Source organism: Somniosus microcephalus, chromosome 13 (genome assembly GCF_052327205.1).
Source record: "Somniosus microcephalus isolate GS21.2 chromosome 13, FLI_Smic_1.0, whole genome shotgun sequence".
Classification (NCBI taxonomy): domain Eukaryota; kingdom Metazoa; phylum Chordata; class Chondrichthyes; order Squaliformes; family Somniosidae; genus Somniosus; species Somniosus microcephalus.
Genome location: NC_140999.1, coordinates 2,050,677 through 2,077,334, shown reverse-complemented (window position 1 = coordinate 2,077,334; position 26,658 = coordinate 2,050,677). Strand labels below are relative to the sequence as shown.

At 53.8% G+C, this 26,658-nt stretch overlaps 1 protein-coding gene across 1 annotated transcript in view; it reads left to right on the top strand.

The window, feature by feature from the left end:
- Positions 1-903: 903 nt before the first annotated feature.
- LOC147107959 (paired amphipathic helix protein Sin3b-like) overlaps positions 904-26,658 on the top strand; it is a 97,351-nt gene continuing 71,596 nt past the window's right edge. The window contains exons 1-2 of the mRNA XM_086005976.1: positions 904-1,078; positions 25,725-25,901. Of these exons, the coding sequence (XP_085862102.1) occupies positions 25,725-25,901 (177 nt within the window). The 5' untranslated portion in view covers positions 904-1,078. The remainder of the gene's footprint in view (positions 1,079-25,724; positions 25,902-26,658) is intronic.

The following is a 26,658-nucleotide window of genomic DNA, read 5'->3' as shown; positions in this document are numbered from 1 at the left end:
CATACAGTTCTGGATGAACAAACATTTTCGCCGATTAAATATTGGGAAGACTGAAGCCATTGTTTTCGGTCCCCGCCACAAACTCCGTTCCCGAGCCACTGACTCCATCCCTCTCCCTAACATCTGTCTGAGGCTGAACCACACTGTTCACAACCTTGGTGTCATATTTGACCCTGAAATGAGCTTCCGACCACATATCCGCAGCATAACAAAGACCGCCTACTTCCACCTCCGTAACATCGCCCGTCTCCGCCCCGCCTCAGCTCATCCGCTGCTGAAACCCTCATCCATGCCTTTGTTACCTCTAGACTTGACTATTCCAACACACTCCTGGCTGGCCTCCCACATTCCACTCTACGTAAACTTGAGGTCATCCAAAACTCGGCTGCCCGTGTCCTAACCCGTTCACCCATCACCCCTGTGCTCGCTGACCTACATTGGCTCCCGGTTAAGCAATGCCTCGATTTCAAAATTCTCATCCTTGTTTTCAAATCCCTCCGTGGCCTCGCCCCTCCCTATCTCTGTAATCTCCTCCAGCCCCACAACCCCCGAGATATCTGCGCTCCTCTAATTCTGCCCTCTTGAGCATCCCTGATTATAATCGCTCCACCATCGGTGGCCGTGCCTTCTGTTGCCTCGGCCCTAAGCTCTGGAATTCCCTGCCTAAACCTCTCCGCCTCGCTTTGCTCCTTTAAGATGCTCCTTAAAACCTACCTCTTTGACCACTGTCCCTAATTTATCTTTATGTGACTTGGTGTCAAATTTTTTGTTTCAGAATCTTCCTGTGAAGCGCCTTGGGACGTTTTACTGTGTTACAGGCGCTATATAAAAACAAGTTGTTGTTGTGTGTGCCGCTCCCCGCGCCGGGTCTGGGCCCCGCAGCCTGGAACTCTTGGCCGGGAGCCGCGCGGCCACCCGAGCCCAGTCTGGGGGCGCCCGGCCGTCCCGCGGTCTGATTGGTTGGCGGGAGGCGCCGGGTCGGGGGGACAGTTTGAGCGCCGGACCGGAAGCGGGGAGCCGCCGGGGCCGAGGAGCCGGAACCGAGAGACGGAGCGCGGGGCCCGGGCCGGAGCGGCGGGTGAGAGAGGGAGAGCGGCGGGGCTGGAGCCGGGAGCCGGGGCGGGGAAAGCTCGGTGCGGGGGGAGCAGGCAGAGCGGCGGCGGTGGGCAGCGCCCCTCCCCCATCACATTCCCCCCCCTCACTGATTTACCCCCATTCCCCTCGTACCCCCTTTCTCCCACCCCCAGTGCTTTACCCCCTCCCCCGTTTCCCCATTTCCCCCTCCCCATCACATTCCCCCCATCCTGCAATCCCCACCCTCATTGCTTTACCCCCCATTCTCCCCCCCTGTCCCCCTGTCCCCCGTCCCCCTTCTCGTCCTCCCCCGTCCCCCTTCTCGTCGTCCCCCCGTCCCCTTCTCGTCGTCCCCCCGTCCCCCTTCTCGTCGTCCCCCCGTCCCCCTTCTCGTCGTCCCCCCGTCCCCCTTCTCGTCGTCCCCCCGTCCCCCTTCTCGTCGTCCCCCCGTCCCCCTTCTCGTCGTCCCCCCGTCCCCCTTCTCGTCGTCCCCCTTCTCGTCGTCCCCCCGTCCCCCTTCTCGTCGTCCCCCCGTCCCCCTTCTCGTCGTCCCCCCGTCCCCCTTCTCGTCGTCCCCCCGTCCCCCTTCTCGTCGTCCCCCCGTCCCCCTTCTCGTCGTCCCCCCGTCCCCCTTCTCGTCGTCCCCCCCGTCCCCCTTCTCGTCGTCCCCCCGTCCCCCTTCTCGTCCCCCCCCGTCCCCCTTCTCGTCGTCCCCCCGTCCCCCTTCTCGTCGTCCCCCGTCCCCCCTTCTCGTCGTCCCCCCGTCCCCCCTTCTCGTCGTCCCCCCGTCCCCCTTCTCGTCGTCCCCCCGTCCCCCTTCTCGTCGTCCCCCCGTCCCCCTTCTCGTCGTCCCCCCGTCCCCCTTCTCGTCGTCCCCCCCGTCCCCCTTCTCGCCGTCCCCCCGTCCCCCTTCTCGCCGTCCCCCCGTCCCCCTTCTCGCCGTCCCGCCGTCCCCCCTTCCCCCCGTCCCCCCGTCCCGCCGTCCCCCCGTCCCCCTTCTCGTCGTCCCCCCTTCCCGCCGTCCCCCCTTCCCCCCGTCCCCCCTTCCCGCCGTCCCCCCGTCCCGCCGTCCCCCCGTCCCCCTTCTCGTCCTCCCCCCTCGCTCGTCTGTCTCTCCCCTCCTCCCCCCGCTCTCTTTCTCCCCCCACCCCCCCCTTTCCCGGTCGGGCAGGGTGCCGGAGGCTCTTTTCTTTCAGGAGGGTTACTGGGTCATGGATGTTTTTTTAAATTTCCGAGCTGCTCTGGTTTTTTCTTCGCACTGATCCGCAACTAAATTATTTGCAGCAGAATGTGGTCCCGGTCCACACCGCCCAATCCCCCCATTGCATTGCCTTGGTTTGAAAGCCTGAGCTGTGCAGATCCGTTGGATTCTCCTTGTATGTTCTGTTAATGAATATCCGGGACCTGCGAATCAGAGTCTGTTCTGACTGAAGCAGGGAAAGCTGGATCCCAGCTCGTTCCAGAGCACGACTGCGAGCTGCTCCTGGTCAGACAGTCTGTCGGTGATTTTAGGGCAATGTTCATTTCATTGTCCCCAACAAGGAAAGCTGCTGTGGGATCTGTGCCGTTAAATTCTGTTCTTACTCCCTCCCTGAATGATTGAGCAAGCGGCTCGGTCGATGAGCTGGATTAATGAGAGCTTCTTGCAGTTTGATCGTGAGCACCTGTGAGTTATATTTAATTCCTGCTCTCTGTCTGTCCCCACCATTCGCTGTGGGGGTTGGTCTCGCTCCGCAACCCTCCGGAGATACTGTGTTGGGAAACCGTTTCCCACGGAGGGGAGGGGAGAGGAGGCTCAAGATGTGTCACTCTCTGCAGTCGATCCACACTCCCTCTGGTGACTGATATAGATTGTTTTGGTGCTAGCTCGGATCAATGTTAGGCGGAGAATAACTATTGGGGGTGGAGAGGAGAGACTGCAGCAGTTTTTAATAGATTTAACGCTGTTGCCAAGAATTTTCACAAATTGAAATTTTGCCTCGTAATAATTAAGACAAAAGAAAAAGTGGAGGCGACTGGACCAGGTGTTGAGTTAGTCTCCGAAGTGAGCAGTGAAAGAATGAATCCAGCACCTTATTACAGACACTGCTGCCACCGTTTCAGTTTAACGCTGACTGCTGACTGGCTCACTTAATTTCCCTGACCCCTTGCTCTCCGAGTTAACAAATGCAACGCTGAGGTTTAAGATAAATTCTTCAGTATTCTCCACCCCACCTCCTGTCACAGGTTGCTCACCTCTGGTGTCTGCACTGTGGCCTTTGTCAAGCCAGGGACTGTGATTGGAGAAGTGGGGGGTAAGAGCTTGGGTACCCGTCTCTCTGGAGATGGAAGCTCCTCTTCATTCAGTGGCCCCTCGGCACTGACCTGATTCGTCTCGTTTTAGAAACTGTGGGGTAGAGTTTCTGCTTTGGGGACAATCGGAAAATTGCGCTCAAAATTGCGCTGCCTCGGTCTCAGTTCATGTTTCCGATAAAATTTGTTTGTATAATCACAAACGTAAAATCTTCAATGACCATGACAAAAAGTAATTCGTTTACTTTTTTTGACATTAAAAAGTATTCCTTGATATATTTAAAAGGCGTAACCAGGTGCAGTTTTATTAATACTGTGGAAAATGGGTTAATCGTCAATAATAATCGCTTTAATCGGGGTGTCCAGTCTTTCACCTGTGAGTAACCTGATCTAAAATCACTGAACATGACTTAAAAGATTTTGAACCATTTAATAGTTTCACTGGTGTACGCTCGTCAGTTTCTTAGTAAATTAAATATTTTTTGATATGAGGAAACTTTCAAACCGGCCTGGGAGTGCCTGTGCTCCAGGAGAAGGAGCGCGATTTCAAAAGCCTTCCCGAACCAGTGCATTTTAGTCCTCCCAAATCACATCACTTCACACTTCTCCGCATTGAACTCCATGCTTCTGCCCATAACACTGTCCCCTGTACAGTACAGAATAATGAGTATATCACCCCATTACTCCTGATAAAGGTAAAATACGCCTTATTCTGCACTGTACACAACGGCAGTGTAGATAAAAACATGAGGGAGAAAGGAATCGAAGGTTATGCCGAAGGGGTGAGATGAAGAGGGATGGGAGGAGGCTCGTGTGGAGCAGAAACACCGGCACGGACCAGTTGGGCCGAATGGCCTGTTTCTGGGCTGTAAATACTTTGTAATATACACCTTGCTCTGTCCTGAGATTGTGTTGTTATTTGGGGTTTGACACAAGCTCACACTCTCTCCTGGGGCGACATTTGCCTCTCCCACCAGTCATAGAAACATAGAAGATAGGAGCAGGAGTCGGCCATTCGGCCCCTCGAACCTGCTCCGCCATTCAATGAGATCATGGCTGATCATCCAAATTCAGTACCCTGTCCCTGCTTTCTCCCCATATCCCTTGATCCCTTTAGCCTCAAGAAATATATCCAACTCCTTCTTGAATATATTTAATGAATTGGCCTCAACTGGCGTCTGTGGTAGAGAATTCCACAGGTTCACCACTCTCTGGTTGAAGAAATTCCTCCTCATCTCTGTCCTAAATGGCTTACCCCTTATCCTTAGACTGTGACCCCTGGTTCTGGACTCCCCCGCCATCGGGAACATCCTTCTTGCATCTAGTCTATCTAGTCCTGTTAGAATTTTATAAGTTTCAATGAGATCCCCTCTCATTCTTCTAAACTCTAGCGAATATAAGCCTAATCGACCCAATCTCTCTTCATATGTCATTCTTGCCATCCCAGGTATCAGTCTGGTGAATCTTCGCTACACTCCCTCCATGGCAAGAACATCCTTCCTCAGATAAGGCGACCAACACTGCACACAATACTCAAGGTGTGGTCTCACCAAGGCCCTGTAAAACTGCAGCAAGACATCCTTGTTCCTGTACTCTAATCCTCTCGCTATGAAGGCCAACATACCATAGGCCAACATACCATTTGCCTTCTTAACCGCCTGCTGCACCTGCATGCTTACCTTCAACGACTGGTGCACAAGGACACCCAGGTCTCATTGCACTTCCCCTTTTCCCAATCTATTGCCATTCAGATAATCTGCCTTCCTGTTTTTGCCACCAAAGTGGATAACCTCGCATTTATCCACGTTATATTGCATCTGCCATGCATCGGCCCATCACTCAACCTGTCCAAATCATACTGGAGTTTCTTTGCATCCTCCTCACAGCACACACGCCCACCCAGCTTTGTGTTGTCTGCAATCTTGGAGATATTACATCGAGTTCCCTCGTCTAGATCATTAATATATATTGTGAATAGCTGGGGTCCTGATTATTGCAATTCTTTGCTTCCTGTCTGCCAACCAGTTCTCTATCCAAGTCAGTACCTTACCCCCAATCCCATGTGCTTTAACTTTGCACGCTAATCTCTTATGCGGGACCTTATCAAAAGCCTTCTGAAAGTCCAAATACACCACATCCACTGGTTCTCCCTTATCTATTCTACCAGTTACATCCTCAAAAAAAAAACCAATAGATTAGTCAAGCATGATTTACCTTTTGTAAATCCATATTGACTTTGTCCGATCCTGACAGTGTTTTCCAAGTGCTCTGCTATTACATCTTTTATAATGGACTCTAGCATTTTCCCCACTACCGATGTCAGGCTTACCGAGGTTCCCCGTTTTCTCTCTACCACCTTTTTTGAATAGTGGGGTAACATTAGCTACCCTCCAATCCATGGGAACTGTTCCAGAGTCTATAGAATTTTGGAAGATGACCAGCAATGCATCTACTATTTCTAGGGCCACTTCCTTAAGTACCCTAGGATGTAGATTATCAGGCCCTGGGGATTTATCCGCCTTCAATCCCGTCAATTTCCTTACAAATACTGATTTCTTTCAGTTCCACCCTTTAATCAGACCCTATGTTCCCCGACATCTCTGGGAGGTTATTTGTGTCCTCCTTTGTGAAGACAGAACCAAGGTATGTATTTAATTGGTCTGCCATTTCTTTGTTCCCCATTATAAATTCCCCTGATTCTGACTGCAAGGGACCTACGCTTGACTTCACCAATCTTTTTCTCTTCACATATCTATAGAAGCTTTTACAGTCAGTTTTTATGTTCCCTGCAAGCTTACTCTCATACTCTATTTTCCCCCTCTTAATGAATCCTTTTGTCCTCTTTTGCTGAATCCTAAACTGCTGCCAATCCTCAGGTTTGCTGCATTTTCTGGCCAATTTATATGTCCTCTCCTTGGATCTTATGCTATCCCTAATTTCCCTTGTTAGCCACAGTTGAGCCACCTTTTGTTTTATTTTTTATCCCAGACAGGGATGAACAAATTCTGTAGTTCATCCATGCGATCTTTAAATGTTTGCCATTGCCTATCCACCGTCAACCCTTTAAGTAACGTTCTCCAATCCATCCTAGCCAACTCGCGCCTCATACCATCGTAGTTTCCTTTATTTAAATTCAGGACCCTAGTCTCTCAACTATTTCACTCTCCATCTTAATGAAGAATTCTATCATATTATGATCGCTCCTCCCCAAGGGGCCTCGCATAACAAGATTGCTAATCAATCCTTTATCATTACATAATACCCAATCTAAGATGGCCTGATCTCCAGTTGGTTCCTCGACATATTGGTCCAGGAAACCATCCCGTATACACTCCAGGAATTCCTCCTCCACGGTATTGTTACTAATTTGGCTAGCCCAATCTACATGTAGATTAAAGTCACCCATGATAACTGCTGTGCCCTTATTGCACGTGTCTCTAATTTCCCATTTAATGCCATCCCCAACCTCAGCATTACTGTTTGGGGGTCTGTATACAACTCCCACTAACGTTTTCTGCCCCTTGGTATTTCTCAGCTCTACCCATACAGATTCCACATCATCAGAGCTAATATCCTTCCTTACAATTGTGTTAATCTCCTCTTTAACCAGCATTGCTACCCAACCTCCTTTTCCTTTTTTCCTGTCCTTCCTGAATATTGAATACCCCTGGATGTTGAATTCCCAGCCTTGGTCACCCTGGAGCCATGTCTCCGTAATCCCAATTACATCATATCCGTCGAGGATTGTGGGTGTGAAGTGTGAACAGGAATCCTGTTGGCTGCTGGTGTTACCCCCGCCCCCGCCCCGGAGCTGTAAAGCCTCTCTGTTATTTCTAAGTAGCGTGGATGGAGACTGGCGCATTAGGTGCTAACACTTTGCTCTGTTCACCCTGAGTTCCTGCTGTTCACAGACCCGGGGTAAAGAGAGGAGAGCGGAGTCACTAAATACCCAAAGCCCATGTTTCCCAGCCTCTGTCTGTGCTGCCTGTATAAACCCAGCTGCAGACAGTTAGCAGGAAGGTGTGAGCAGCCTGGACACGGCCACCCAGCTCCCTGTCAAGCTGTCTGTACTTGTGTTAATGAGGAATTCAAGGAAGATGGTGCTGGTTGAGTGGGGATGCAATGGGACAAGCGGTGGGGCCGGGTCTTCTGGGTGTGGAGAGTGCGGCAGCTGCCCAGAGGCGCCTGCGGGGGAATTTTCCGGGTGGCCTCAGTAACACGCGGTAGGCGAGTTGTGAGCACGAAACGCGCTCCCTGCAGCGAGCTTGCCGATTCCGAGGCCGGAAATCGACCGTGCTGCAGCTATTCCAGTCCCCCTTTATCTCGAGGGCTGGAATACAAAGGGGAGGAAATGATGCTTCAGTTGTACAGAGCCTTGGTCAGACCCCATCTGCAGCATCCAAGCAGTGTGTGGCCTCCTTATTCATCCTCCTAAAATGTACCACCTCCCACTTCTCTATATTGATGTTCATTTGCCAATTACACGCCCATTCTGCAAGTTTATTAATGTCTTCCTGTATTTTGTTGCAGTCCTCTGTGTTAACCATTCCTCAATTTGGCATCGTCAGCAAATGATGAAATTGTTCTTCTGATTCCCGAGTCCAAATCGTTCACATAAATGGTGAACAATGGTGGTCCCAGCACCGATCCTTGTGGAACATCACCGCCCACCATTTGCCAATCTGAGAAACTATCTTTAGCCCCACTCTCTGTTTTATAGCCAGCTTGCTGTCCATTCTGCTGTTTGCCCCCTGATTCCACATGCACTGACGTTAATCATGAGTCTGCTCCGCGGTTCCAACAACGACGTGTATTTATGTAGTGCCTTTAAAGTACTAAAACGTCCCAAGGCGCTGCACAGGAGTATTTTAAAGAATTTGACACCGAGCCACATCAGGAGAAATTAGGGCAGGCGACCAAAAGCTTGGTCAAAGAGGTCGGTTTTAAGGAGCGTCTTAAAGGAGGAGAGAGAGGTAGAGAGGCGGAGAGGTTTAGGCAGGGAATTCCAGAGCTTAGGGCCCAGGAACAGAAGGCACGGCCACCAAAGGTTGAGCGATTATAATCAGTGATGCTCAAGAGGGCAGAATTAGAGGAGCGCAGATATCTCGGGGAGGGGGGGGGGGGTGGTTGTGGGGCTGGAGGAGATTACAGAGATAGGGAGGGGCGAGGCCATGGAGGGATTTGAAGACAAGGATGAGAATTTTGAAATCGAGGTGCTGCTGAACCAGGAGCCTTATCGAAGGCCTTCTGAAAATTCCAATATATTCTGTCTACTACATTACCCTTGTCTACTCTTTGTTACTTCAAAGAATTCAGTAAGGTTGGTCAAGCAGGACCTTCCCTTTTGGAATCTGCACTGACTACTCTTATATCTTCAGTTTCTAGATGTTTTTCTATTACATCTTTCAATAAGGATTCCATTACCTTTCCTACCACTGATATTAAGCTATAGTTCCCTGGATTTATTCTATCTCCCTTTGTAAATATAGTTATAACCTTAGCTGTCCGCCAGTCCTCTGGCACTCTTCCCTTTTCTGGTGAATTTTGATTGGCCTGATGCGGGCGAATTGAATTGTAAAGCAGTGTAAAGGATTGGGGAAAACGCGAGAGAAGTGGTTTTGGGCATAACTCACCTACGTTTAAATTCCCTGATCTTTTTGCGCTGGAATGGCCGGTTCCGCCCGGATCGCGCTGATATAACTGATGGAAACTTGAGCCCTGTGACTGTCAGACCTGATACGGTGACTGGCCTGTGGTTTAAGATAGGATTTTTATGAGAAGTTTGTTTCATAAATTGTTCTTGATCGTGGAGTGAACATGAAGTTAATTTTTCGGTAGTTTTGATGGTTTCCATGCGAGATGAAGAGATGATCATTGATCACTGCGAGTCTGTCCATTAAAAAAAATTCATTTATGGGATGTGGGCTTCGCCAGCATTTATTGCCCATCCCTAGTTGCCCTTGAGAAGGTGGTGGTGAGCCGCCGCCTTGAACCGCTGCAGTCCGTGTGGTGAAGGTACACCCACAGTGCTGTTAGGGAGGGAGTTCCAGGATTTTGATCCAGTGACGATGAAGGAACGGCGATATATTTCCAAGGCAGGATGGTGTGTGACTTGGAGGGGAACTTGCGCCTGCTGCCCTTGTCCTTCGAAGTGGTAGAGGTACCCTGGAGTGCTTGGTTTTCCAGTTTGTGGGGGGGTGTTGTGGGTGAATGGTGTGTGGTGGGGGTACAGTTTGGGGGGGTGTTGTGTGTGAATGGTGTGTGGTGGGGGTGGTGTTGGGGTGAATGGTGTGTGGTGGGGGTACAGTTTGGGGGGGTGTTGTGTGTGAATGGTGTGTGGTGGGGGTACAGTTTGGGGGAGGGTGTTGTGGGTGAATGGTGTGTGGTGGGGGTACAGTTTGGGGGGGTGTTGTGGGTGAATGGTGTGTGGTGGGGGTACAGTTTGGGGGGGTGTTGTGGGTGAATGGTGTGCGGTGGGGGTACAGTTTGGGGTGGTGGTGTTGTGGGTGAATGGTGTGGTGGGGGTACAGTTTGGGGTGGTGGTGTTGTGGGTGAATGGTGTGTGGTGGGGGTACAGTTTGGGGGAGGGTGTTGTGGGTGAATGGTGTGTGGTGGGGGTACAGTTTGGGGGGGTGTTGTGTGTGAATGGTGTGTGGTGGGGGTACAGTTTGGGGGGGTGGTGTTGTGTGTGAATGGTGTGTGGTGGGGGTACAGTTTGGGGGGGTGTTGGGGTGAATGGTGTGTGGTGGGGGTACAGTTTGGGGGGGTGTTTTGTGTGAATGGTGTGTGGTGGGGGTACAGTTTGGGGGGGTGGTGTTGTGGGTGAATGGTGTGTGGTGGGGGTACAGTTTGGGGGGGTGTTGTGTGTGAATGGTGTTTGGGGGGGGTGGTGTTGTGGGTGTGTGGTGGGGGTGGTGTTGGGGTGAATGGTGTGTGGTGGGGGTACAGTTTGGGGGGGTGGTGTTGTGGGTGAATGGTGTGTGGTGGGGGTACAGTTTGGGGGGGTGTTGTGTGTGAATGGTGTGTGGTGGGGGTACAGTTTGGGGGGGTGGTGTTGTGGGTGAATGGTGTGTGGTGGGGGTACAGTTTGGGGGGGTGTTGTGGATGAATGGTGTGCGGTGGGGGTACAGTTTGGGGTGGTGGTGTTGTGGGTGAATGGTGTGTGGTGGGGGTACAGTTTGGGGGGGTGTTGTGGGTGAATGGTGTGCGGTGGGGGTACAGTTTGGGGGGGTGTTGTGGATGAATGGTGTGCGGTGGGGGTACAGTTTGGGGTGGTGGTGTTGTGGGTGAATGGTGTGTGGTGGGGGTACAGTTTGGGGGGGTGTTGTGGGTGAATGGTGTGTGGTGGGGGTACAGTTTGGGGGAGGGTGTTGTGGGTGAATGGTGTGTGGTGGGGGTACAGTTTGGGGGGGTGGTGTTGTGGGTGAATGGTGTGTGGTGGGGGTACAGTTTGGGGGGGTGTTGTGGGTGAATGGTGTGTGGTGGGGGTACAGTTTGGGGGGGTGTTGTGGGTGAATGGTGTGTGGTGGGGGTACAGTTTGGGGTGGTGGTGTTGTGGGTGAATGGTGTGTGGTGGGGGTACAGTTTGGGGGGGTGGTGTGGGTGAATGGTGTGTGGTGGGGGTACAGTTTGGGGGGGTGGTGTGGGTGAATGGTGTGTGGTGGGGGTACAGTTTGGGGGAGGGTGTTGTGGGTGAATGGTGTGCGGTGGGGGTACAGTTTGGGGGGGTGTTGTGGGTGAATGGTGTGTGGTGGGGGTACAGTTTGGGGGGGTATTGTGTGTGAATGGTGTGTGGTGGGGGTACAGTTTGGGGGGGGTGTTGTGTGTGAATGGTGTGTGGTGGGGGTACAGTTTGGGGGGGTGGTGTGGGTGAATGGTGTGTGGTGGGGGTACAGTTTGGGGGGGTGTTGTGTGTGAATGGTGTGCGGTGGGGGTACAGTTTGGGGGGGTGTTGTGGGTGAATGGTGTGTGGTGGGGGTACAGTTTGGGGGGGGTGGTGTTGTGTGTGAATGGTGTGCGGTGGGGGTACAGTTTGGGGGGGTGTTGTGTGTGAATGGTGTGTGGTGGGGGTACAGTTTGGGGGGGTGTTGTGGGTGAATGGTGTGTGGTGGGGGTACAGTTTGGGGGGGGTGTTGTGTGTGAATGGTGTGCGGTGGGGGTACAGTTTGGGGGGTGGTGTTGTGGGTGAATGGTGTGTGGTGGGGGTACAGTTTGGGAGGGTGTTGTGTGTGAATGGTGTGTGGTGGGGGTACAGTTTGGGGGAGGGTGTTGTGGGTGAATGGTGTGTGGTGGGGGTACAGTTTGGGGGGGTGTTGTGTGTGAATGGTGTGTGGTGGGGGTACAGTTTGGGGGAGGGTGTTGTGGGTGAATGGTGTGTGGTGGGGGTACAGTTTGGGGGGGGTGTTGTGGGTGAATGGTGTGTGGTGGGGGTACAGTTTGGGGGGGTGTTGTGGGTGAATGGTGTGCGGTGGGGGTACAGTTTGGGGTGGTGGTGTTGTGGGTGAATGGTGTGTGGTGGGGGTACAGTTTGGGGGAGGGTGTTGTGGGTGAATGGTGTGTGGTGGGGGTACAGTTTGGGGGGGTGTTGTGTGTGAATGGTGTGGTGGGGGTACAGTTTGGGGGGGTGGTGTTGTGTGTGAATGGTGTGTGGTGGGGGTACAGTTTGGGGGGGTGTTGGGGTGAATGGTGTGTGGTGGGGGTACAGTTTGGGGGGGTGTTTTGTGTGAATGGTGTGTGGTGGGGGTACAGTTTGGGGGGGTGGTGTTGTGGGTGAATGGTGTGTGGTGGGGGTACAGTTTGGGGGGGTGTTGTGTGTGAATGGTGTGTGGTGGGGGTACAGTTTGGGGGGGGTGGTGTTGTGGGTGAATGGTGTGTGGTGGGGGTACAGTTTGGGGGGGTGTTGTGGATGAATGGTGTGCGGTGGGGGTACAGTTTGGGGTGGTGGTGTTGTGGGTGAATGGTGTGTGGTGGGGGTACAGTTTGGGGGGGTGTTGTGGATGAATGGTGTGCGGTGGGGGTACAGTTTGGGGTGGTGGTGTTGTGGGTGAATGGTGTGTGGTGGGGGTACAGTTTGGGGGGGTGTTGTGGGTGAATGGTGTGTGGTGGGGGTACAGTTTGGGGGAGGGTGTTGTGGGTGAATGGTGTGTGGTGGGGGTACAGTTTGGGGGGGTGGTGTTGTGGGTGAATGGTGTGTGGTGGGGGTACAGTTTGGGGGGGTGTTGTGGGTGAATGGTGTGTGGTGGGGGTACAGTTTGGGGGGGTGTTGTGTGTGAATGGTGTGCGGTGGGGGTACAGTTTGGGGTGGTGGTGTTGTGGGTGAATGGTGTGTGGTGGGGGTACAGTTTGGGGGGGTGGTGTGGGTGAATGGTGTGTGGTGGGGGTACAGTTTGGGGGGGTGGTGTGGGTGAATGGTGTGTGGTGGGGGTACAGTTTGGGGGAGGGTGTTGTGGGTGAATGGTGTGCGGTGGGGGTACAGTTTGGGGGGGTGTTGTGGGTGAATGGTGTGTGGTGGGGGTACAGTTTGGGGGGGTGGTGTTGTGTGTGAATGGTGTGTGGTGGGGGTACAGTTTGGGGGGGTGGTGTTGTGGGTGAATGGTGTGTGGTGGGGGTACAGTTTGGGGGGGTGTTGTGTGTGAATGGTGTGTGGTGGGGGTACAGTTTGGGGGGGTGGTGTTGTGTGTGAATGGTGTGTGGTGGGGGTACAGTTTGGGGTGGTGGTGTTGTGGGTGAATGGTGTGTGGTGGGGGTACAGTTTGGGGTGGTGGTGTTGTGTGTGAATGGTGTGCGGTGGGGGTACAGTTTGGGGGGGTGGTGTTGTGTGTGAATGGTGTGTGGTGGGGGTACAGTTTGGGGTGGTGGTGTTGTGTGTGAATGGTGTGTGGTGGGGGTACAGTTTGGGGGAGGGTGTTGTGGGTGAATGGTGTGTGGTGGGGGTACAGTTTGGGAGGGTGTTGTGTGTGAATGGTGTGTGGTGGGGGTACAGTTTGGGGGGGGTGTTGTGTGTGAATGGTGTGTGGTGGGGGTACAGTTTGGGGGGGTGGTGTTGTGGGTGAATGGTGTGTGGTGGGGGTACAGTTTGGGGGGGTGTTGTGTGTGAATGGTGTGCGGTGGGGGTACAGTTTGGGGGGGTGTTGTGGGTGAATGGTGTGCGGTGGGGGTACAGTTTGGGGGGGTGTTGTGGGTGAATGGTGTGTGGTGGGGGTACAGTTTGGGGGGGTGTTGTGGGTGAATGGTGTGCGGTGGGGGTACAGTTTGGGGGGGTGTTGTGGGTGAATGGTGTGTGGTGGGGGTACAGTTTGGGGGGGTGTTGTGGGTGAATGGTGTGCGGTGGGGGTACAGTTTGGGGGGGTGTTGTGGGTGAATGGTGTGCGGTGGGGGTACAGTTTGGGGGGGTGGTGTTGTGGGTGAATGGTGTGTGGTGGGGGTACAGTTTGGGGGGGTGTTGTGGGTGAATGGTGTGTGGTGGGGGTACAGTTTGGGGGGGTGTTGTGGGTGAATGGTGTGCGGTGGGGGTACAGTTTGGGGGGGTGGTGTTGTGGGTGAATGGTGTGTGGTGGGGGTACAGTTTGGGGGGGTGTTGTGTGTGAATGGTGTGTGGTGGGGGTACAGTTTGGGGGGGTGGTGTTGTGGGTGAATGGTGTGTGGTGGGGGTACAGTTTGGGGGGGTGTTGTGGGTGAATGGTGTGCGGTGGGGGTACAGTTTGGTACTGTACATGGGGAGTTATCAGGAGTAAGGGGGTAATATGCACCTTATTCTGTGCAGTGCCTGGGGACAGCAGAATCAGAGAAACTTACAGCGCAGGAGGCCATTCGGCCCATCGTGCCTGTGCTGGGTCTGTGAAAGAGCCATCGTGCTCAGTCCCCCCCCCCCCACCGCCGCTTCTTGTCCGTAACCCTGTGAGCCCCACATCCTCCAGAACCCGTCCAACTCCCGTTTAAATTATTGATGGAATCAGTTTCCGTCACCTTTTCAGGTCGAGCGTTCCAGATCCCCACAACACTCGAGTGAAAACATTTCTCCTCGTCTCCCCTCGATCTTTCACCAGTGATTTAAATCTGTGACCTCTGGTTATTGACCCACTCTCCAGAGGGAGCAGTTTTTCTCGATCTACTCGATCCAAACCTCTCATCATCTGAAAACCTCGATTCGGTCACCTCTTAACCTGCTCTGTTCCAAGGGGAACAGTCCGAACCTTTCCAACCTCTCCCCATAACTGAAGTCCCCCGTCCCTGGTAACATCCTGGTAACCCTCCTCTCTACCCGTTCGAAGGCCTTTACCTCTTTCCTGAAGTGCGGGGCCCAGAATTGTCCACAATTCTCCAGCCGAGGCCTAACCAGTGATTTATAAAGTTCCAGCCTGATCTCTGCTTTTATATTCTATTCCCCTATTTATAAACCCATGTAACACATATGTTTTTTTAACCGCCTTATTAACTTGCCCCGCCTCCTTTAAGGATTTCTGTATATGGACACCAAGGTCTCTCCGCTCATCGACACTTTCCAGAATCGGACTATTTATAGTGTAGAGTCTTTCCATATTAGTCCTCCCAAAGTGCATCACTTCACACTTCTCCGCATTGAACTCCATGCTTCTGCCCATAACACTGTCCCCTGTACAGTACAGAATAGAAACATAGAAACATAGAAGATAGGAGCAGGAGTAGGCCATTCGGCCCCTCGAGCCTGCTCCGCCATTCAATGAGATCATGGCTGATCATCCAAATTCAGTACCCTGTCCCTGCTTTCTCCCCATATCCCTTGATCCCTTTAGCCTTAAGAAATATATCCAACTCCTTCTTGAATATATTTAATGAATTGGCCTCTACTGCCTTCTGTGGTAGAGAATTCCACAGGTTCACCACTCTCTGGGTGAAGAAATTCCTCCTCATCTCTGTCCTGAATGGCTTACCCCTTATCCTTAGACTATGACCCCTGGTTCTGGACTTCCCAGCCATCGGGAACATCCTTCCTGCATCTAGTCTGTCCAGGCCTGACAGAATTTTATAAGTTTCAATGAGATCCCCTCTCAATCTTTTAAACTCCAGTGAGTATAAGCTCAATTGACACAATCTCTCCTCATACGTCATTCCTGCCATCCGAGGTATCAGCCTGGTGAATCTTCGCTGCACTCCCTCCATGGCAAGAATGTCCTTCCTCAGGTAAGGCGACCAAAACTGCAGAATAATAAGTATATCACCCCATTACACCTGATAAAGGTAAAATACTCCTTATTCTGCACTGTACACAACAACAGTGTAGATAAACTCATGAGGGAGAAAGGAATCGAAGGATATGGTGATGGGGTGAGATGAAGAGGGGTGGGAGGAGGCTCGTGTGGAGCAGAAACACCAGCACGGAGCAGTGGGGCCGAATGGCCTGTTTCTGGGCTGTAAATACTTTGTACTATACACCTTGCTCTGTCCGGAGATTGTGTTGTTCAGATCATAGAAATTTACAGCGCAGAAGGAGGCCATTCGGCCCATCATGTCTGTGCCGGCCCACAAAGAGCTCTCCACCATAATCCCACTTTCCCGCTCTTGGTCCGTAGCCCTGTAGGTTCCGGCACTTCAAGTGTACATCCAAGTACTTTTTAAATGTGATGAGGGTTTCTGCCTCTCCCACCCTTTCAGGCAGTGAGTTCCAGACCCCCACCACCCTCTGGGTGAAAACATTTCTCCTCAACTCCCCTCGAATCCTTCTACCAATTACTTTCAATCTATGACCCCTGGTTATTGACCTCTCTGCTAAGGGACATAGGTCCTTCCTATCCACTCTATCTGGGCCCCTCATAATTTTATACACCTCAATTAAATCTCCCCTCAGCCTCCTCTGTTCCAAGGAAAACAACCCCAGCCGATCCAATCTTTCCTCATAGCTAAAATTCTCCAGTCCAGGCAACATCCTAGTAACTCTTCTCTGCACCCTCTCTAGTGCAATCACATCCTTCCTGTAATGTGGTGACCAGAACTGCACGCAGTACTCTAGCTGAGGCCTAACTAGTGTTTTATACAGTTGAAGCATAACCCCACTGCTCTTGTATTCTGTGCCACGGCTAATAAAGGCAAGCATTCCGTATGCCTTCTTAACCACATTATCTACCTGGCCTGCTACCTTCAGGGATCTGTGGACATGCACTCCGAGGTCCCTTTGTTCCTCTACACTACTCAGTGTCCTACCATTTAATGTGTATTCCCTTGCCTTGTTAGCCCTCCCCAAATGCATTACCTCACACTTCTCCAGATTGAATTCCATTTGCCACTGTTCTACCCACCTGACCAGTCCATTGATATCTTCCTGCAGTCTGCAGCCGCCGCCTTCATTATCCACCACACAGCCGATTTTTGTATCATCTGCAAACTTCTTAATCATACTTCCTCATTCAAGTCCAAATCATTGAGATATACCACAAAAAGGAAGGGACCGAGTACTGAGCCCTGCGGAACCCCACTGGAAACAGCCTTCCAGTCACAAACCCCCTTCGACCATTACCCTTTGTTTCCTGCCTCTGAGCCAATTTTGGATCCAACTTGCCACTTTGCCTTGGATCCCATGGGCTTTTTATTTGGGGTTTGACACAAGCTGACACTCTCCTGGGGCTACACACAGTTGAGCTGTGATTGGTCGCCTGCCCCGAGGATTGCGGGTGTGAACAGGAATCCTGTTGGCTGCTGGTGTTTACCCCCCCCCACTTCTGAAATCGAGGCGCGACTTAACCGGGAGCCTTATCGAAGGCCTTTTGGAAATTCCAATATATTATGTCTACATTACCCTTGTCTACTCTCTCTGTTACTTCTTCAAAGATTTCAATAAGGTTGGTCAAGCAGGATCTTCCCTTTTGGAATCTGCACTGACTACTCTTCATTATATATTCAGTTTCTAGATGTTTTTCTATTACATCTTTCAATAAGGATTCCATTACCTTTCCTACCACTGATATTAAGCTAACCGGTCTATAGTTCCCTGGACTTATTCTATCTCCCTTAGTAAATATTGGTATAACCTTAGCTGTCCGCAAGTCCTCTGGCACGATTCCCTTTTCTGTGTAACCTTGGATCCTTGAAGGTGAAAGAATCCAGAACCTACTGCATGAACGACGTCTCCCAAAGCTCGGGACACCTTCATCCGAGGGCAGCTGGTGGCTTCAACCATCGCGGCCTGTGCTGCCCAGGGCTGGTGTGGGCGGGAGACGGGCAGCGAGGGTGGAAGTGGTGTCCGGGATTCGCTGTCTCGGCCGGGGGCTCCGGGATTGGGATTCGCTGTCTCGGTTCGGAGCTCCGGGATTCGCTGTCTCAGTCGGGCGCTCCGGGATTCGCTGTCTCGCTCGGGAGCTCCGGGCCCGGGATTCGCTGTCTCGGCCGGGAGCCCCGGGATTCGCTGTCTCGGTCGGGAGCTCCGGGCCTGGTATTGGCTGTCTCGGTCAGGAGCTCCGGGCCCGGGATTCGCTGTCTCGGTCGGGAGCTCCAGGCCCGGGATTGGCTTCTCGGCCGGGAGCCCCGGGATTCGTTGTCTCGGTCGAGGAATCTGAGATTCGCTGTCTCGGTTGGGATCTCCGGGATTGGCTGTCTTGGTCGGGGAATCCGAGCTCTGAGATTGGCTGTCTCGGTCGGGAGCTCCGGGATTGGCTGTCTCGGTCGGGAGCTCCGGGATTGGCTGTCTCGGTCGGGAGCTCCGGGCCCGGGATTGGCTGTCTCGGTCGGGAGCTCTGGGATTCGCTGTCACGGTCGGGAGCTCCGGGCCCGGGATTGGCTGTCTCGGTCGGGAGCTCTGGAATTCCGGGATTGGCTGCCTCAGTCGGGAGCTCCGGAGCTCCGGGATTGGCTGTCTCGGCCGGGAGCTCCGGGCCCAGGATTGGCTGTCGCGGTCGGGAGCTCCGGGATTGGCTGTCTCGGTCGGGAGCTCCGGAATTCCAGGATTGGCTGTCTCGGTTGGGAGCTCCGGGCCCGGGATTGGCTGTCTCGGTCAGGAGCTCCGGAATTCCAGGATTTGCTGTCTCGGTTGGGAGCTCCGGGCCCGGGATTCGCTGTCTCGGTCGGGGGCTCTGGGATTGGCTCTCTCGGTCCGGAGCTCCGGGATTGGCTGTCTCGGTCGGGAGCTCCGGGCCCGGGATTGGCTTCTCGGCCGGGAGCCCCGGGATTCGTTGTCTCGGTCGAGGAATCCGAGATTCGCTGTCTCGGTTGGGATCTCCGGGATTGGCTGTCTTGGTCGGGGAATCCGAGCTCCGAGATTCGCTGTCTCGGTCCGGAGCTCCGGGATTGGCTGTCTCGGTCGGGAGCTCCGGGCCCGGGACTGGCTGTCTCGGTCGGGAGCTCTGGGCCCGGGATTGGCTGTCTCGGTCGGGAGCTCCGGGCCCGGGATTCGCTGTCTCGGCCGGGAGCTCCGGGATTGGCTGTCTCGGTCGGGAGCTCCGGGATTCGCTGTCACGGTTGGGAGCTCCGGGCCCGGGATTGGCTGTCTCGGTCGGGAGCGCTGGAATTCCGGGATTGGCTGTCTCGGTCGGGAGCTCCGGGCCCGGGATTCGCTGTCTCGGCTGGGAGCCCCGGTATTGGCTGTCTCGGTCCGGAGCTCCGGGATTGGCTGTCTCGGCCGGGAGCTCCGGGCCCAGGATTGGCTGTCGCGGTCGGAAGCTCCGGGATTGGCTGTCTCGGTCGGGAGCTCCGGAATTCCGGGATTGGCTGTCTCGGCCGGGAGCTCCGGGCCCGGGATTGGCTGTCTCGGTCCGGAGCTCCGGGATTGGCTGTCTCGGCCGGGAGCTCCGGGCCCGGGATTGGCTGTCTCGGTCCGGAGCTCCGGGATTGGCTGTCTCGGTCGGGAGCTCCGGGCCTGGGATTGGCTGTCTCGGTCCGGAGCTCCGGGATTGGCTGTCTCGGTCGGGAGCTCCGGGCCCGGGATTCGCTGTTTGCCGCGAAGTAGGAATGCACGTAATAGCAGCTTTAAGTGGGTGGGACACACGGCCGAAACGGACCCCGTTCACCAACACACGGGGCAGCAACCGCATTCAAATCACCCCAGGCCCGCTTAACAATTCAGTAAAGTATAAGAGTGAGTGTCGGAAGTTCAGTGTCCACTCCTGATATGGATATAGCTCAATTCTAGATTCTGTCCCCCCAAACTTGAGTTGTGTCCGGAGAGAGCATTTTGAACTATATAACACTGGGGTACAGTACTGGTGGGTACAGGTCTGTCACTGTGTAACACTGGGGTACAGTACTGGTGGATACAGGTCTGTCACTGTATAACACTGGGGTACAGTACTGGTGGGTACAGGTCTGTCACTGTATAACACTGGGGTACAGTACTGGTGGGTACAGCTCTGTCACTGTATAACACTGGGGTACAGTACTGGTGGGTACAGGTCTGTCACTGTATAACACTGGGGTACAGTACTGGTGGGTACAGGTCTGTCACTGTGTAACACTGGGGTACAGTACTGGTGGATACAGGTCTGTCACTGTATAACACTGGGGTACAGTACTGGTGGGTACAGGTCTGTCACTGTATAACACTGGGGTACAGTACTGGTGGGTACAGGTCTGTTGCTGTATAACACTGGGGTACAGTACTGGTGGGTACAGGTCTGTCACTATAACACTGCGGTACAGTACTGGTGGGTACAGGTCTGTCCCTGTATAACACTGCGGTACAGTACCTGTGGGTACAGGCCTGTCACTGCATAACACACGGATACAGCACTGGTGGGTACAGGTCTGTCACTATAACACTGGGGTACAGTACCTGTGGGTACAGGTCTGTCACTGCATAACACACGGATACAGCACTGGTGGGTACAGGTCTGTCACTATAACACTGGGGTACAGTAGTGGTGGGTACAGGCCTGCCACTCTATAACACTGCGGTACAGTACTGGTGGGTACAGGTCTGTCACTAACACTGGGGTACAGTACTGGTGGGTACAGGTCTGTCACTGTATAACACTGGGGTACAGTACTGGTGGGTACAGGTCTGTCTCTAACTCGGGTACAGTAGTGGTGGGTACAGGTCTGTCACTATAACGGGTACAGTACTGGTGGGTACAGGTCTGTCACTAACTGGGTTACAGTACTGGTGGGTACAGGTCTGTCACTGTATAACACTGGGGTACAGTACTGGTGGGTACAGGTCTGTCACTGTATAACACTGGGGTACAGTACTGGTGGGTTCAGGTCTGTCACTGTATAACACGGGTACAGTACTGGTGGGTACAGGTCTGTCAGTGTATAACGGGTACAGTACTGGTGGGTACAGGTCTGTCACTGTATAACACTGGGGTACAGTACTGGTGGGTACAGGTCTGTCACTATAACACGGGTACAGCACTGGTGGGTACAGTACTGGTGGGTACAGGTCTGTCACTGTATAACACGGGTACAGTACTGGTGGGTACAGGTCTGTCTCTAACTAGGGTACAGTACTGGTGGGTACAGGTCTGTCACTATAACACGGGTACAGTACTAGTGGGTACAGGTCAGTCACTAACTGGGGTACAGTACTGGTGGGTACAGGTCTGTCACTATAACACGGGTACAGTACTGGTGGGTACAGGTCTGTCACTGTATAACACTGGGGTACAGTACTGGGGCTACAGGTCTGTCACTGTATAACACTGGGGTACAGTACTGGTGGGTACAGGTCTGTCACTAACTGGGTTACAGTACTGGTGGGTACAGGTCTGTCACTGTATAACACTGGGGTACAGTACTGGTGGGTACAGGTCTGTCACTGTATAACACTGGGGTACAGTACTGGTGGGTTCAGGTCTGTCACTGTATAACACGGGTACAGTACTGGTGGGTACAGGTCTGTCAGTGTATAACACGGGTACAGTACTGGTGGGTACAGGTCTGTCACTGTATAACACTGGGGTACAGTACTGGTGGGTACAGGTCTGTCACTATAACACGGGTACAGCACTGGTGGGTACAGGTCTGTCACTGTATAACACGGGTACAGTACTGGTGGGTACAGGTCTGTCTCTAGGGTACAGTACTGGTGGGTACAGGTCTGTCACTATAACACGGGTACAGTACTAGTGGGTACAGGTCTGTCACTGTATAACACTGGGGTACAGTACTGGGGCTACAGGTCTGTCACTGTATAACACTGGGGTACAGTACTGGTGGGTTCAGGTCTGTCACTGTATAACACTGGGGTACAGTACTGGTGGGTACAGGTCTGTCACTGTATAACACTGGGGTACAGTACTGGTGGGTTCAGGTCTGTCACTGTATAACACTGGGGTACAGTACTGGTGGGTACAGGTCTGTCACTGTAACACTGGGGTACAGTACTGGTGGGTTCAGGTCTGTCACTGTATAACACTGGGGTACAGTACTGGTGGGTACAGGTCTGTCACTATAGCGCTGGGGTACAGTACTGGTGGGTACAGGTCTGTCACTAACACTGGGGTACAGAGCTGGTGTGCACAGGTCTGTCACTAACACTGGGGTACAGTACTGGTGGGTACAGGTCTGTCACTGTATAACACGGGTACAGTACTGGTGGGTACAGGTCTGTCACTGTATAACACTGGGGTACAGTACTGGTGGGTACAGATCTGTCACTGTATAACACGGGTACAGTACTGGTGGGTACAGGTCTGTCACTGTGTAACACGGGTACAGTACAGGTGGGTACAGGTCTGTCACTGTATAACACTGGGGTACAGTACTGGTGGGTACAGGTCTGTCACTGTATAACACTGGGGTACAGTACTGGTGGGTACAGGTCTGTCACTGTATAACTGGGGTACAGTAGTGGTGGGTACAGGTCTGTCACTAACACTGGGGTACAGTACTGGTGGGTACAGGTCTGTCACTATAACACTGGGGTACAGTACTGGTGGGTACAGGTCTGTCACTGTATAACACTGGGGTACAGTACAGGTGGGTACAGGTCTGTCACTGTATAACACTGGGGTACAGTACTGGTGGGTACTGGTCTGTCACTGTATAACACTGGGGTACAGTACTGGTGGGTACAGGTCTGTCACTATAACACTGGGGTACAGTACTGGTGGGGACAGGTCTGTCACTGTATAACACTGTGGTACAGTACTGGTGGGGACAGGTCTGTCACTGTATAACACTGGGGTACAGTACTGGTGGGTACAGGTCTGTCACTGTATAACACTGGGGTACAGTACTGGTGGGTACAGGTCTGTCACTATAACACTGCGGTACAGTACTGGTGGGTACAGGTCTGTCCCTGTATAACACTGGGGTACAGTACTGGTGGGTACAGGTCTGTCACTGTATAACACTGGGGTACAGTACTGGTGGGTACAGGTCTGTCACTATAACATTGGGGTACAGTACTGGTGGGTACAGGTCTGTCACTGTATAACACTGGGATACAGTACTGGTGGGTACAGGTCTGTCACTGTATAACACTGGGGTACAGTACTGGTGGGTACAGGTCTGTCACTGTATAACACTGGGGTACAGTACTGGTGGGTACAGGTCTGTCACTGTATAACACTGGGGTACAGTACTGGTGGGTACAGGTCTGTCACTGTATAACACGGGTACAGTACTGGTGGGTACAGGTCTGTCACTGTATAACACGGGTACAGTACTGGTGGGTACAGGTCTGTCACTGTATAACACTGGGGTACAGTACTGGTGGGTACAGGTCTGTCACTGTATAACACTGGGGTACAGTACTGGTGGGTACAGGTCTGTCACTGTATAACACGGGTACAGTACTGGTGGGTACAGGTCTGTCACTGTATAACACGGGTACAGTACTGGTGGGTACAGGCCTGTCACTAACACGGGAATGTTTGCCAGTGTCAGGAGACTGGTGGGATGTAAGGCTGGTGATTGAGATCTGACATCTAACAGTCGCTGTCTCGCTGACCGTGTTTCTGTCCAGTGCTTCACTGTGGGTGATCCGAGCGGCTTTTGCCGCAGGACAGGTGAAGCGTTGAACTGGTCATTCAGCACCCGCTGTGGCTGGTCTGTGATGGACACTCAGTATTCCAGGAGGTTCGAACTTTATGTTTCTGTGAAGGAGAATTTTCACTAATAGTTTTACGGTTGACTTTAGCCAGGTTATTGGTTTTGAATTACTTCCTCTGGTGGGGGAATCCAGAACATGGGGGCATAACCTTAAGATTAGAGGCAGGCTGTTCAGGGGTGAAATCAGGAAGCACTTCTTCATACAAAGGGTGGTGGAAATCTGGAACTTGCTCCCCCCAACGGGCTGTTGAAGCTGGGGATCAATGGAGCTTTCAAGACTGAGATTGGTAGATTTTAATTGGGTCAGGGTATCAAGGGGTATAGAGCAAAGGCGGGTATATTGAGGGACAGATCAGCCATGATCTGACAGAATGGTGGAGCAGGCTCGAGGGGCTGAACGGCCTCCTCCTGTTCCTGTGTAACTGGCTCACGGGGCTGAACGGCCTCCTCCTGTTCCTGTGTAACTGGCTCACGGGGCTGAACGGCCTCCTCCTGTTCCTCTGTAACAGGCTCACGGGGCTGAACGGCCTCCTCCTGTTCCTGTGTAACAGGCTCGAGGGGCTGAACGGCCTCCTCCTGTTCCTGTGTAACAGGCTCGAGGGGCTGAACGGCCTCCTCCTGTTCCTGTGTAACTGGCTCACGGGGCTGAACGGCCTCCTCCTGTTCTTGTGTAACTGGCTCACGGGGCTGAACGGCCTCCTCCTGTTCCTGTGTATCAGGCTCGAGGGGCTGAATGGGCTCCTCCTGTTCCTGTGTAACAGGCGCACGGGGCTGAACGGCCTCCTCCTGTTCCTGTGTAACAGGCTCACGGGGCTGAACGGCCTCCTCCTGTTCCTGTGTAACAGGCTCACGGGGCTGAACGGCCTCCTCCTGTTCCCAATGTAACAGGCTCGAGGGGCTGAATGGCCTCCTCCTGTTCCTGTGTAACAGGCTCACGGGGCTGAACGGCCTCCTCCTGTTCCTATGTAACAGGCTCACGGGGCTGAATGGCCTCCTCCTGTTCCTGTGTAACAGGCTCACGGGGCTGAACGGCCTCCTCCTGTTCCTGTGTAACTGGCTCGAGGGGCTGAACGGCCTCCTCCTGTTCCTGTGTAACTGGCTCGAGGGGCTGAATGGCCTCCTCCTGTTCCTGTGTAACAGGCTCGAGGGGGCTGAACGGCCTCCTCCTGTTCCTGTGTAACAGGCTCGAGGGGCTGAATGGCCTCCTCCTGTTCCCAATGTAACAGACTCGAGGGGCTGAATGGCCTCCTCCTGTTCCTGTGTAACAGACTCGAGGGGCTGAATGGCCTCCTCCTGTTCCTAATGTAACAGGCTCGAGGGGCTGAATGGCCTCCTCCTGTTCCTGTGTAATGGGCCCGAGGGGCTGAATGGCCTCCTCCTGTTCCTGTGTAACAGGCTCGAGGGGCTGAATGGCCTCCTCCTGTTCCTGTGTAATGGGCCCGAGGGGCTGAACGGCCTCCTCCTGTTCCTGTGTAACAGGCTCGAGGGGCTGAATGGCCTCCTCCTGTTCCTGTGTAACAGGCTCGAGGGGCTGAATGGCCTCCTCCTGTTCCTGTGTAACAGGCTCGAGGGGCTGAATGGCCTCCTCCTGTTCCTGTGTAATGGGCCCGAGGGGCTGAATGGCCTCCTGCTGTTCCTGTGTAACAGGCTCGAGGGGCTGAATGGCCTCCTCCTGTTCCTGTGTAACAGGCTCGAGGGGCTGAATGGCCTCCTCCTGTTCATGTGTAACAGGCTCGAGGGGCTGAATGGCCTCCTCCTGTTCCTGTGTAATGGGCCCGAGGGGCTGAATGGCCTCCTCCTGTTCCTGTGTAATGGGCCCGAGGGGCTGAATGGCCTCCTGCTGTTCCTGTGTAACAGGCTCGAGGGGCTGAATGGCCTCCTCCTGTTCATGTGTAACAGGCTCGAGGGGCTGAATGGCCTCCTCCTGTTCCTAACATTGTGAGGTTTGCAGCAGTTTACAGGAGATGGTTTGCTTCACCCCTGCCTGATGCTCGCCTGGGTTTTTTTCTGACTTTGTCGGTTGTGGTTTATATGAGGTCTCCCACTCTCTGCTCGTGTGTTACTGGAATTGCCGAGCTGTGCTTAGGCTGCACAGAGTGTGAAATTCAGGTTTGATTGCTGAACCTGTGCTGAGTCAGGGCAGCCTGGGGCTGTTGCGGTGCATTTAGGCAACAGTTTGAGAGACTGCACTGGCAGGAAGGAGGATTGCAGCTGGTTAACACAGGTCCTCCGCTCTGGTGGAAAAGGGGAATGCTTCCTGCAGACCCTGGGTCACAATCCCAGAAAAGTATCTGCCTTCCTCTCCACCCCTTCCCCCACTCTCTCCCACGCTTCTCTCTTCTTTCCTGCCTCTCAGTCCCCTCTCTGAATCAAAGCCTCGTTTTCTGTCCTTTTTCTGCCAGATGCCTGGGGTGACCCAAGGCACAGACTGGGAACCTCCACCGTCCCAGATACACCGGCGTGGAGGAGAGACCATGGCCAAGATTCAGGCCCATCTTCAGCAGATGAACCATCAGATCCAGGCTCAGACCTTCGCCGTACAGAAACAGGCGCAGCAACAGCAGTTCCAGAGGCTCAAGGTAAGACTGACTGGCGGATCAAAGGAATCCACTGGACTTCCGGCCGTGCATCCGACAGGCGCTCTCGCAGTGTCCTCTCCCCAACCGTGCATCTCCCAGGCACTCTCGCAGTGTCCGCTCCCCAACCGTGCATCTCCCAGGCGCTCTCGCAGTGTCCGCTCCCCAACCGTGCATCTCCCAGGCGCTCTCGCAGTGTCCGCTCCCCAACCGTGCATCTCCCAGGCACTCTCGCAGTGTCCGCTCCCCAACCGTGCATCTCCCAGGTGCTCTCGCAGTGTCCTCTCCCCAACCGTGCATCTCCCAGGCACTCTCGCAGTGTCCTCTCCCCAACCGTGCATCTCCCAGGCGCTCTCGCAGTGTCCGCTCCCCAACCGTGCATCCGACAGGCGCTCTCGCAGTGTCCTCTCCCCAACCGTGCATCTCCCAGGCACACTCGCAGTGTCCTCTCCCCAACCGTGCAACTCCCAGGCGCCCTCGCAGTGTCCGCTCCCCAACCATGCATCTCCCAGGCACTCTCGCAGTGTCCGCTCCCCAGCCGTGCATCTCCCAGGCACACTCGCAGTGTCCACTCCCCAACCGTGCATCTCCCAGGCGCTCTCGCAGTGTCCACTCCCCAACCGTGCATCTCCCAGGCACTCTCGCAGTGTCCACTCCCCAACCGTGCATCTCCCAGGCGCTCTCGCAGTGTCCGCTCCCCAACCGTGCATCTCCCAGGCGCTCTTGCAGTGTCTGCTCCCCAACCGTGCATCTCCCAGGC